At 56.0% G+C, this 12,598-nt stretch overlaps 4 protein-coding genes across 4 annotated transcripts; 1 reads left to right on the top strand and 3 right to left on the bottom strand.

Moving 5' to 3' along the window:
- Positions 1-1,024: 1,024 nt before the first annotated feature.
- On the bottom strand, positions 1,025-1,180 carry BU25DRAFT_336918 (uncharacterized protein; the record flags this gene model as incomplete). Its single annotated transcript, XM_033702654.1, has 1 exon — positions 1,025-1,180. A coding segment is annotated over one exon (156 nt), but the record flags the coding sequence as incomplete, so codon positions are not given.
- A 1,619-nt stretch (positions 1,181-2,799) lies between these two features.
- Positions 2,800-5,751, bottom strand: BU25DRAFT_408816 (uncharacterized protein). Its single transcript, XM_033705910.1, has 2 exons — positions 4,849-5,751; positions 2,800-4,788 (listed from the first exon to the last, which is right to left on the bottom strand). Exons 1-2 carry the CDS (start codon positions 5,472-5,474, stop codon positions 3,057-3,059), a joined length of 2,358 nt encoding a protein of 785 aa, XP_033563738.1. The 5' UTR covers positions 5,475-5,751; the 3' UTR covers positions 2,800-3,056.
- Positions 5,752-5,941: 190 nt separating this feature from the next.
- Positions 5,942-8,291, bottom strand: BU25DRAFT_408815 (uncharacterized protein). The gene has a single exon (XM_033705909.1). It carries the CDS (start codon positions 7,939-7,941, stop codon positions 6,061-6,063), a length of 1,881 nt encoding a protein of 626 aa, XP_033563737.1. The 5' UTR covers positions 7,942-8,291; the 3' UTR covers positions 5,942-6,060.
- Positions 8,292-8,610: 319 nt separating this feature from the next.
- Positions 8,611-12,411, top strand: BU25DRAFT_388639 (large subunit of L-aminoadipate-semialdehyde dehydrogenase; the record flags this gene model as incomplete). Its single annotated transcript, XM_033704484.1, has 2 exons — positions 8,611-8,945; positions 8,995-12,411. 2 exons carry the CDS (start codon positions 8,611-8,613, stop codon positions 12,194-12,196), a joined length of 3,537 nt encoding a protein of 1,178 aa, XP_033563736.1. The 3' UTR covers positions 12,197-12,411.
- Positions 12,412-12,598: the final 187 nt, after the last annotated feature.

The following is a 12,598-nucleotide window of genomic DNA, read 5'->3' as shown; positions in this document are numbered from 1 at the left end:
TCTGAACACAATTTCAATCGCTCAATAGTACGGCAGGGTTTATGTCGTATGTTCACGTTGTCTTGGAGGAGTTTTGACTCGTTGAACTCATTATGTGTCCCTGCCTGTTAGCGAGTGCGTAACACCATTGAGTGATGGCTTCGGAGCGTTGGAAGTTTCGCGTATCAGCTTTTACTGAGCTGCAGTTGTGTGATGATGGTGGTGGAATTGAAGGACACGAGATTGCAGCTGCCTCGCTGGCTCGTCGCTTGGCAGGAGGCGCCGACGTTCCAGCCGTCCCCTCCAGGCTCCTGCACTTTCAACCACCTCCCATTCGTTTTCCAGCAAACCCTTACCGCAGTACGATGGACTGATCCATTGAATCAGATGCATTTGGCTGCACATCGATTGCTTGGTTGGTTTAACGTCCTATGTGAGCCTCAGACTATGGAAGACGAGAGGAGCAGTAGCTCCTCTGGTAGTGCAAAGATTCAGTTACAGGAGGTTAAGTTCAGTGAGAGTACAAGAAATGGTGAGGGCTCAGGCCCAAAGCAGAGTTGTTGGAAATGAAGGAATGTGAAACGAAACAAACAACCAAAGGAAAGAGTCTGCAGTGGCAAGTTTATGCCAGGTCTTCTGTGTGCTGTGCAAGACGCCCCCTCCTTGTGCCAACCTTGGTCCTGCTGATGAAAGCCAGAGTGGCCTTGATACCTTCTTTTGTGTGGAAGAGAAGAGGCACCTTCCCCAGGCTGTCCTGGAGGATTTTCCGGTCATGCTTGAGCCACTCGCAGCTCAGGATGAGGTGTGCTAGGGTCTGCTTGGCTCCACAGCTACAAAATGGGCGGTATGCTTTGCCAATGTGGGACAGGTATGCCTTGTTGTATCCATGGCCCAGTTTGAGCTAGTAGAAGGCACTGGCAGTCTCTCTCCTGGCCCCTGGAGGCACACTGAGTCTCTTGCCAATCTTCCAGCTGTACTTGGCAGCATAGGTGGTAGGGTTGCGGGAGACTGCATCAAAGGTCTAGCTTCTCAGGGCATTCTGCCACTACAAGGTTGCCATGCTCTTGATCCTGATGCTAGTCATGGCCAGGCTGGTGGTGTGTGTGGATGGCCTCTTCTTGGCAGCCTGCTTGGCCAGCATGTCTGCTCTCTCGTTTCCTGCTATATCTTGGTGTCCAGGTACCCAGTGGATGGAGATAGATGGACTAGCTACACATCTTCCGCGTACTTGACAATGAGATCGCACCGCACTAATAGGAAGAGATAACTGTTTTGTGATAGTGAGGTGCGGCTGAGCAATCACCTTCTGCCTACCAATATTGCCGAAAAGCGCTATGAGGCTGGAAACTTGCGGCGGATTATGAGTGCAATGCTCGAACGCACGCGTCGAAATGAAAGATAATCAAAGCGTTATCTAAGGATCAATCTTACGCCACTGCAGGGCAAACCGGCATATCGTTTGTCCCTTGCTCGCATATCGCAGAGCACCAAGTACAAGATTGTTCGAAGAATGCTTCAAGACATCTCCATCGCCACCTACCTTGCCATAACAGCAACTATTCGTGGCCAAGAGGGGTCAGGATATCCTGTTGGTGGTCACAGTACCTCGCACAGCCTTACGATATGTTACAGACAGGCTGCATGTGTGTTTTGATACCCCAATGTGCTCACGACTACAGCCTAGAATTCTGAGGGCATGCTATCGCTGGTACTGCGCTCGTGAGTAATCTGAGTCATCCCGGCCCACTGAGTTTGAGATGGGCACACACACTCGAAACTAGCCCGATTGACTACAAGGATTGGTTGCGTGAATTTGCAGATCCTCCCGAAGATCGGCTCGAATGGGAGAGGAGCACCACGAACCTTTTCGACGGCGGTCCGAGATTTTTGGAAACTCGATTACAGTGATTCGGGTCAGCAAGTTGGAGTATAGACTGTGGAAAGATCTCGGGACATGTGCACGCTTGTGTAGCATCTGTTATGATATGCGGTGGGTTCCATACCCGGTGGCGGATCCAATTGTCTGAGCATTGACTGCAGTGTCAACATAATCGCGAACTTGCAGGCATCTCACTGTGTGCGATATGGCTAGCATGTCCCTAGAAGCCGCTTGCTAATCGGATCAATGCTCTATACAGAGTGCACCTACGCGCCTCCGTAATGCCACGCAACCAGCGTTGCAGTCTCACGTACAAACGTTCTGACATGTATGATAGAGCTCTGTACCAGGACACATGGACTCAAGCTGCCATCTGAAATGCGATCTGTGGCGAATAGTATGAGGCGTCGTCAAGAGGCACCAATCAGCTCGTGTTGCACCGCACTCATGAGCCTGAGTGCCTTTGATGACGAATCGTGAGAGTGAGTGCAACGTGGGAATGACTTGACAGAAGTATGCACAAGTTTTTGGCTCCGCAAGTGACCTCAGGAGTTAGGAAATCAACGTCGATTCGAATCGTTCGACGCAACGTCATGGTGCATGATCCAAGCTGAGGAATCATCGTGAAACGCGAGGTCAGCAGGCATTTTTCGTTTCTATGTGTTTATAGTGGTTGTTGAAATATACTGACCCCCCTGAACTTGGTTCACTACTACGACAGACTTACGTCACGTAAGGATGAAGGTTTCTAAGTGGCTGTTTCTATCTTGGTTGACAGACTTGACAGACTGGTACATGTCCTGCAGGGCAACAACGTGGTGAACGGCCACTCACAAGGCTGTCCGCCCTCATGAACCACGGTACTTACCTACTGTACGCATCACTGTACCAAGGTCAGGCGGGTCTGCACATTTTTGCAGCACCGATACAGTACTTAGGAATGACTTGTCTGTGATACTCTACGGAGCGATGATCATGTCAGCAAAGACCAAACAAGAACACGATGGTCATCTGTTTCTGCGACAGATCAAATATCACGGCAGATAGTTTGTTTGTCCTCCCTCGGTTGAAAACCTTCCATCGAGAACAAGCAGGCGAGGCATGGCACTAGAGGGAGTCATCATTTTTAAGGAGGCCCAATCGGCCAGTGCGGTACCTGAGGGAGGCCAGCAGTCTTCTCCGTGAAGGCCGTTTTGATCTAGACTATGTAAATCTCCTCTAGAGGAAACCTCGCATCGCCCCAAAGCTCCCCCTTCATAGCATTGTGGACAAAGCTTTCCCCAAGCAGCCTATAACGTCCGTCATCCCCCGCTCTCCTCAGTACAAAAGGCACAAACCCCCCTTCCAGAATAACAATCTCATCACCCACTTTCGCAGCAAGCGGAAACAGGCCAATGTAGCCGTTCGCTGTAACTCCCAAATTATACCGACCAGCCAGGAGCAGAAAACTTTGCATAAAGTCGGCACACTCGGGAGGCCCATTGTGGTGTCTGGGGCCGTTTGGATTAACGGCCATGACGAACCCGGCGAAGTATTGCCATCCGTAGTCGACCTTGACTAGGCAGGAACCGAGGAGAGCTCTGGCTCGCCAGGCGAGTACGCAGCACCCGACCAAGACGACTGGTATCGAGTAGTTGCGGAGCAGGATTGTGGCCACGGTGGTTGTTAGCGGCGAGTCGTCCCAGCCCATGAAGAAGATAATGGTGTATAGTGGGACAAAGTAGACCATGCGGACCAACCTCGCAAGAATAACGATACATGGCAGCGATATGACGAAGAGGAGGGCCAGAATGATCAATGCAAGTCCGAACGCCTCGATCAACCGTTGCTTGTATGCCTGGTACTGCACGGCGAATTCCGGTGGAGCTTGTTCCCCCTTGCTGGTACGGTTTGCGATGAGCGTCCTCCAAAGGGCATCCTCAATGACCTCTGTGTTTGCTCCTGGCCCGGCAAGTGCTTGCAAGGTGGCTATGTACCAGTGTGGTGGGGCGAACATTTGCCCTTGCGTGATGTGCAAAACGGTGTCGATACGAGCACCACGGACGACGAGCGTGCGGTCTTCGTCGAGGAACCGGGCCTCCATGGTAGAGTTCCCTGCGGCGCAGTATAGGAGTTCTTCGCGAATGTCCTTGTTGCCCGGTACAGTGAGACCGTGCATCATCAAGTTCATGGAAGGGAACGCATTGTTTGGACGGATTGGGGTTGTCCAGTCAGGAACCCAGGAGAGGGCGTCAGATGTGGTCCGACATGCCTGCCTGGTTGTCCCAGCGACACCCAGCACGGCAGCACCTTGGCCTTGTTTTATCAGCCCAGCTGCAAAGCGTTGGCAAACATTGGCTGGAGGCTGCTCGGCCGAGTACTCGATTCTGAAATTCGGATCATCCGTATCGATGTCGCTGGCAAGACCCAGTAGCGCGTATAGACGATCCACTGGATTCGTAGCGAGGAAAGTCCTCGTCCTGTTGAGCACTTCGAGCATGCCCGGGCGCTTGAGGTTGAATTTAGCTCTCCCTGCTGCGTGATCTTGCAGTAACCTCGGTCTCATCAAGCGTTCATAAGCTTGAAGAGCGGGCAGATCTCGTCGCAAAGGCAGTCTCTCGTGAGGCCGTAAGCCTCTTTCGCCAAGCTGAGCAGCAGGGACCTGTTTGTCTTTATCAGTGCACCACGACACAACCATGTATGAAGGGCTCATATAACCCCAAGCGCGAAGCCGAATGTCTGCCATGGTGAAGAATGAGTTCGCGCCCTCCAAAGCGTCCACAGCAATGTGGTATGTGAACATTGTCAGACCCGTTTCCATCAATCGGTTATTGTTTTGGCACACGCGGGCTGCTAGCCAAAGCTTCCTCCAGTCGATCTCGAGGTCGCCACAATGAATGACAAGATCGGTGGCGTTTACCAATTCTTGCACAACCCAAACACGACGAAACCTGTACAAAAAAGCTTAGGCGTGAACTAGACTACTTAGCAGAGAGGACTGTGACACTTACCATGGGCGCAACCAGAACGACCGCAGGGCGTTCCATGTCTTATCTTCTTTCCCGGGAGGAGCATATCCATTCTCCAGAGCAAGCGCGTACGCCTGTGAATTGGAGATGTTCAAGCTTTCATCCAGGTACTCCATGTATTCTGCCATGTGCTCCAGAAACTTGATTGCGAGGGGGCTATCATCTACTTCGGGGCCTAGATGAATTTGCACACGCTTGGCGATACGATAAATATCTGGCATCAGTCGAATTTGCTGGGCTTTCTCCTCAGAGTCTCGGTCCGCCTGGTTTATGCAGACGGCGTCGATCCAGACGAGAACACTCGTGTCGGGACGCACAATCTTCTGCAGGACATAATGTAGGTGCGCCGTGACTCCGATGGTTCGGTCACCGTCGATCACAAGACTGTATGGTGTCGTGGTATCTTTCCCCCACGTGTACGAAATCGCATCGTAGCCGTGTGGGTGTTCGAGATGTTCTTCCTTGTCCGCAGTTTTTGGATGATAGATCGGATTCGTCAGAGGAACATGGAGGATCGACCCGGTCAGTGGCTGTTTGCCGATATTGGGGTGTAATTCAAGGACTCTAATCTCGCCCTGGCCGAGTGGCTTGTAAACGTAAGGCTCCATTGGCGATAGAAAAACTGTATTGAATCACTACTCCTTTGTGAACAATCGACCTCTAGGTACTCAGTTGTGTCTGACAGCACAGGCAGATTCCTGCTTTTTCAAGCATGTGCTGGCAGCATAGTGAGGCTGAAACATCACGCGAGCTCAGCCGCCACCATTACAACAGGCAGCGATGGAGACCGGCTGGAGTGTGGGTATACAGGAGTGAGCCGCGAGGAGGTTGGCGCCATTTACCAGTTATCAGTGCGCGTCCAGAGCCACGCCAAAAAAAAAAAAATACTCGGGCGAGTGCTGATGGCGTTGTGGACGAAGAAGGAAGAGCCCGGTGTGGTTGCCGCTTGCCGTCGAAGCGCCGAGCCTCCACAGCGCGTGCCCTATGCAGCATGGTCGTCACATCATACGACAACACTGTGACTAATTCTCATTGCTGCTCGAGGGAAGGGGAACCCCCGTGTTGTGGGTTTGCCGCGATAATTCACAGGTAGATTCGAGCTCTTCGACTACTACATGAGATGTACACACAAATAAGACGAGAGGGTACATATCCCCTAACGCCAGCCGAAGATGCAACCTAGCGACAGCTTTTCTACAACACGAACCTGTCGGTCCATCTTCCCTTGCCAGAAGCTTTTTTCTCACTGCCAGCATACTTGCCCTCTTCTTCCTCCCACTTCTTTCTCTCCACTCTTCTGCGCGCCGAGTACGCTCGGGCGAACTTCCACGCCTCCGTATCCGCAAGGTTCCACTGTTCGACTGCATCAACGATACCTTGCGTAAACCGATCCTTGCTCTTGATTGCGTCCCGCGCCTTGTTCAGCCTGCCCTTCTCCTTCTCCGTCCAGATGCTATCCGGCACCTCGATGCCCTTGACCGGCTCCGGGAACGCTGGGCGCGGGAAGACGATCAACTCGCTTTTCTCGCTGGGGCTCGTAGGCTCTCTAGTCTTGGAAGCAGCAGTAGGAAGCTCGAAGCCGAAGATCCAGTCCAGGTCATCTTTGCTTGTTCGCTCAGCTGTGAGCCAGAGTGAGTGTGCTGGGTTGGCAGCGACGAGTTCTTTGAATTGGAGGAGGCGGTAGGATTCCGAGTGTCCGGTGCCGATGGACTTCTGTGTGAGGGTGTTGAGCCAGAGATCGCGTTTCGCGTTGTTGCGGAGGAAGGAGACGTCGAGGTTGTTGCGCGTGTAGTGCAGGGAGTTGATGGTGTACGGGTGCGGCACAGTGCCGACGGTGAAGAATTTCGTCGTGTTCACAAACTCGGGGAAGAGCTGCAGTTTTGGCGAATTCTTTGTGCTGCAGGGCACGCACTTTGGCCGGTTCGGCGGACAGGACTTTGGCATGGGCGAGGCGGGGCATTGTGTCAAGTTTCTGGCGATGTCGATGGACGGTTCGATCAGGGACGTAGTGTGCTCAGGGAGGGGCTGCGCGATTGCCAGACCCTCAGGGTGCAGTTCCTGAAAAGTGAGGTGGAGGTGCGAGTTGACCAGACTGCTCAGCAGGTCCAGGCCTTCGGCTTGCGTGGTGTTGGTGAGGGTGTCGGCGACTGTCTTGTAGGAGCTGGTGATTACGGCGGTGCTGTAGTAAGCGATGCCGTTCGCGTTTGTGTCCTTGGCGATGTCGGCTGGGGCCAGCAGGTTGACCACCGCGCCGCCGTCTTTGGCTGCTGTTGCTGCGATCTTGTCCTTGTTCGCTGTCATGTTCTTGAGCAATGGGCAGTTGACCAGCTTCTTGAGGGCACCTTCCACCGCGGCCTGGTCGCCGAAGAAGATACCGCTGTCCAGCCCCTCGACCCGAGAGAGCTGGGGGTACTCCTGTCGGCGTAGGAAGGCCAGCATCGGGTTCTCGTACTCGGCCATGGGTAGTGCCAGCGAGTTGGCCAGGATGCCTCCCCTCATGTTGGCCCATGCAAGCCAGCGCATCATGTCCACCTCCACCTTGGAGTCGAGCTCCATGCGCTGGAACAGCTGATAGTGCGGGTGGTGCTCGGCTTCTTTCCGCGACAGCACCACTGGCCTAAAGCCCTGTGCCCACCATGCCCTGCGCCAGGCGAGCACCAGGCGGTTCTCTGCCTCTGCCACCTCCTTTGCCTGCTTCTTGCGCGCATTGTAGTAGGTGTAGATGGGCGGCCGTTCGCGCAGCGGGGGGAGAAGGGCCGTGTTCTCGTCGAGCGTGATGCTGGAGGAGAAGGGATTGCGCCATTTGAAGTCGGTGAGCCACGCGAGCTTGCCGTACGCGCTGGCGACGGTGCTGTTGGGCTGGGCCGCGGGGTTGGGCGGCTTGTGCGCCGCGGGGCCAAATGGATTGGGCACAGCGGGCAGGCTGCCTACGTCCGGGAGGTGCGGGTTTTTGACAGCCTCGGCGACGGACTCGTAGGTGGGGAGGTCGGCGGTCGACGGAGGTCCGTTGAGGGCGAGGGTGAGTATGGCGACCAGCGCGACGAGCAAAAGCGCCTGGAACCTCGGCGGGGGCATCTGCAGCCTGACAGGCCGCCCGAAGATTGTGCGCTGCACTGGCATGCCGACTGGAGGCGAGAACGAGGGACACAGCGCCTATGGCGACATGGGCGTGGATGTCGCGCCCGGGCGGTGTTGGCAGAGCGGATATCCGTGTGGCTGCGCGAGGCCGCTGGAAAGGTGGCAGGACCTACGGGAAGAAAGCGTGACCACGAGCAAGAGCAGATGGGGGGGAAGGGGGGGGGGAGGCAGCAAAGCGATGCAAACCAGCGACCGGACGCTGCAGAATCCCACAGGACGCAAACGACGTTTCTCACGCCTCGCGCCCCGAGTGACGCGTCGCACATGGCCCGTGTTCCACCGCCGAGGGCGCGCCGCTAGCACAGGGCTGAGCTGCGAGCTCCCCAGAAATTTAGTGCGGGACCGAAAGCCGATACCGCATGAGTCGACGTATCTCCCCTCTGTGTCCCTCCCCAATCCACCCCGTCCAGACTCTTCCTTCGGGCACCGCCATAGAGGGATGCGCTCGGACTCCCTGTAAACCGCTCCATCACTCCTTGCATAGACACACCGCCAGGCTGGATTGATTCCATTGGCACCCATTCGCACCCATTCGCACCCATTGGCACCCACACACGACCCCGCCAGATAAATTCGTCGACCGCCGGATCGCAATTGCACGCGACAATGGGCCCAGCAACCCAGGCAAACATCCCAGACCCTACGGCGGACCTTCGCTGGTCCGACTTCAAGGGTCCAATCCACGACATCTTTGCTGCCAACGCGCGCAAGCACCCCGAGCGACGATGCGTCGTCGAGACTGCAACAGCCAGGACGCCAGAGCGCGCATTCACATACAAGCACATCTTCGACGCCGTCTCCGTGCTCTCGCATCACTTCGTGCAGAGCGGGATCCAAAGAGGAGACGTTGTCATGATCTTCGCCCACCGCGGCGTTGACCTGGTCGTTGCCATCATCGCCGTTCTCGCGGCAGGCGCGACCTTCTCAGTGCTGGACCCACTGTGCGTCGGACGCGGCAACCAGCTCTAGCCAAGGCTAACAAGTCGACAGATACCCCCCGGACCGGCAATGCATCTACCTCGAGGTCTCCCAGCCCCGCGCGCTCGTAGTCATCAACAAGGCCACACAAGAAGCCGGCCCAATCTCCGACCAGGTCCGCCAGTATATCGCAGACAATCTGCAGCTCAGGACCGAGGTGCCAGCCCTCGAGCTCACCGATGACGGGTCCCTGGTTGGCGGCGCCAGAGACGGCAAGGACGTCTTGGCGGAGCAGCAGCAGCGCAAGGCAGAGCTGCCCGCCGTGCTCGTCGGCCCAGACTCGACACCCACACTATCCTTCACGTCTGGATCTGAGGGCAAGCCCAAGGGTGTCAGGGGCCGACACTTCTCCCTGACGCACTACTTCCCGTGGATGGCAGAGACATTCGGACTCTCTGAAAACGACAAGTTCACTATGCTGTCCGGCATCGCCCACGACCCGATCCAGCGAGACATCTTCACACCCCTGTTTCTTGGCGCTCAACTGCTTGTACCGAGCAAGGAGGACATCCAGCACGAGAAGCTTGCCGAGTGGATGCGCAAGTACGGCGCGACCGTTACCCACCTGACACCGGCCATGGGTCAGATTCTGGTGGGAGGTGCTTCGGCTGTCTTCCCAGCTCTTCACCACTCGTTCTTCGTTGGTGATCTGCTCATCAAGCGCGATGTTAGGAGACTGCAGGCGCTTGCACCCAACGTTCGCGTCGTCAACATGTACGGCACCACCGAGACACAGCGTGCGGTCAGCTACTACGAAGTACCGAGCGCGACCGAGGCCCCCGAGTTCCTGGACAGCATCGGTGAGGTCGTTCCGGCTGGTCGTGGCATGGACAACGTGCAGCTGCTCGTTGTGAATCGCGACGACCGCAACAAGATGTGCGGTGTTGGCGAGAGTGGAGAAATCTACGTGCGCGCTGGCGGCCTTGCTGAGGAGTACTTGGGCCTGCCAGATATGACAGCGTCCAAGTTTGTCGAGAACTGGTTCGTGGATCCCAAGAAGTGGGTGCAAGAGGACGAGCAGCGAGTTCAGAGTCAAAGCGCAGCTGAGCCATGGCGGGAGTTCTACAAGGGCCCTCGCGACAGGCTCTACCGCTCTGGAGACCTCGGTCACTACGGTCCGGACGGCAACGTTCACTGCACCGGACGTGTCGACTCCCAGGTCAAGATTCGAGGTTTTCGCATCGAGCTCGGAGAGATCGACTCTCATCTGTCTGCCCACCCGCTGGTTCGCGAAAACGTCACGTTGCTCAAGCGCGATGCTTATGAAGACCAAACTCTTGTCAGCTACATCGTTCCCGAGATGAAGCGATGGCAGGATTGGCTCCAGGAGCGGGGCGCTAACGAGACCTCTACAGAGGAAACAGACATGGTTTCCATGCTCAAGCGCTTCAAGTACCTGAGAGACGACGTGCGTGAACACCTCAAGAAGAAGCTCCCGTCCTACGCCGTTCCATCCGTCATCGTGCCCATGCTGCGATTCCCTCTCAACCCCAACGGCAAGATCGATCGCCCGGCTTTGCCCTTCCCTGAGCCCAAGCAGATCGCCGCGGCAGGTGCCAGGCGACCATCGCAGCTGGGTCAAGCATTGACCCCCACCGAGCAGAAGATGGCTGAGATCTGGGCTGAGCTTCTCAGCGACCGTGGCGTGACGGCCGAGAGCATCAGCGGCACCGACTCTTTCTTTGATCTTGGCGGACACAGCATCATCGCGCAACAGCTTCTCTTCAAGATCCGCCAGGAATGGAAGGACATCGATGTGCCTATGACTACCATCTTTCAATACCCCACACTGCGCGCCTTCTCAGCCAACATCGACCAGGCCGTTGACCCTATCGGTCTGCGTCTCGACACCGCAGAGGCCATCGAGGACGACCCAGAAGACGAGGCCTACTCCGCCGACGCCAGAGATCTTGCTGCCCAGCTGAGCGACTTCAAGACTAGGGAGCCTCTGCAGCCTGGCGAGGAGATTCACACTTTCCTCACCGGCGCTACTGGGTTCTTGGGAGCATACATCCTGCGCGACCTGTTGTCCAGACCTGGCAAGGTTACCGTTCTGGTCCGCGCAAAGGACCTCGACGGTGCGCTTGACCGCGTGCGTAAGACATGCGAAGCGTACGGTATCTGGGAGGACAGCTGGGAAAGCCGTCTCGAACCGCTCGTCGGTGATCTCCAGAAGCCAAACTTTGGTCTCGAGCCCAACACATGGAACCTTCTCTGCGACTCAGTCGACGTCGTTGTGCACAACGGTGCTCTCGTGCACTGGGTGCTACCCTACTCCCGCCTGCGCGGCCCCAACGTAGAATCTACCATGACCGCTCTCTCCCTCTGCTCTACCGGCAAAGCCAAGAACTTCGGTCTCGTATCCTCCACCTCCGTCCTCGACACCGACTACTTCGTCCAGCTATCCGAGAAATCCGTAGCCGAAGGCGGAACCGGCGTCCTCGAAGAAGACGACCTGGAAGGCGCCCGCAAGGGCCTCGGCACAGGCTACGGCCAGTCCAAGTGGGCCGCCGAATACATCACGCGCGCAGCTGGCAAGCGCGGTCTCAACGGCTGCGTGATCCGCCCTGGATACGTCCTCGGAGACCCAGAGAACGGCACAACCAACACCGACGACTTCCTCATCCGCATCCTCAAGAGCTGCGTCCAGCTCAAGTCCCGCCCAGACATCAAGAACACGATCAACATGGTCCCCGTCAACCATGTCGCGCGTGTTGTCGTATCCTCAACCTTCAACCCACCTGTAGCACCGCTCGGTGTATCGCAGATCACTTCGCACCCGCGCATCACGTTCCAGCAATTCCTCGGCTCCTTGGAATCCTTCGGCTACAACGTCCCTGAAGTCCCATACTCCCAGTGGAAGGCGAACATGGAAGCCTACGTCGCGGACCGCTCCGGCACAAAGGAGGAAAACGCACTCCTCCCGCTGTACCACTTCGTCACCGGCGACTTGCCCGCCGACACAAAGGCGCCTGAGATGGACGACAGGAATGCGGCCAAGGCGCTCAAGGAGGATGAGAAGTGGACGGGCCAGGATTGGAGTGCGGGTGGTGCGGTTACGGAGGATACGGTGGGTGTGTATATTAGCTATCTCATTGAGCTGGGTTTTATGCCTAAGCCCGAGAAGAAGGGGTTGAAGGATTTGTTGGCGAGTAAGCTGACAGATGCGATGAAGGAGACGTTGAAGACTGTCGGTGGACGGAGAGGTGTGTAGAACAATCCCTTGAGGAGCTTTCAAGAATGAGAGAGCAGTGAATTCAATCGTCCACAAAAAGCCGATCTTGTTATTCCGAATAGCGAGTAGAACGTAGTCTCCAAGCTCCACGACTGCATCAGATAGTCGCGCAAACGTTTCCAAGTTGGTACTCAGCCCCCAATGGAACCTAGCGTCGTCGTGCTCAACACTCGGCAAGCCGGCTTAAAAACACTAAAGGGTGAGTACTCCAGGGTGCGCAGAACGTCGGTCAACCTACTTGGTCGTAGTTGCTCGAGATCTGCATGTCTATGCACGTACACATCAATGTCATCGCCATCGCAAATGCGGGCGACACCAGGACGAGTACCATAATACCTGGAAGCCGAACAAACATGGGCAAAAGCTAATGGAGGTGGGTCC

This window comes from Macroventuria anomochaeta (genome assembly GCF_010093625.1).
Source record: "Macroventuria anomochaeta strain CBS 525.71 unplaced genomic scaffold BU25scaffold_9, whole genome shotgun sequence".
Lineage (NCBI taxonomy): Eukaryota > Fungi > Ascomycota > Dothideomycetes > Pleosporales > Didymellaceae > Macroventuria > Macroventuria anomochaeta.
Note: the sequence above shows the minus strand (reverse complement) of the source record. Positions and strands in the feature narration are given on the sequence as shown.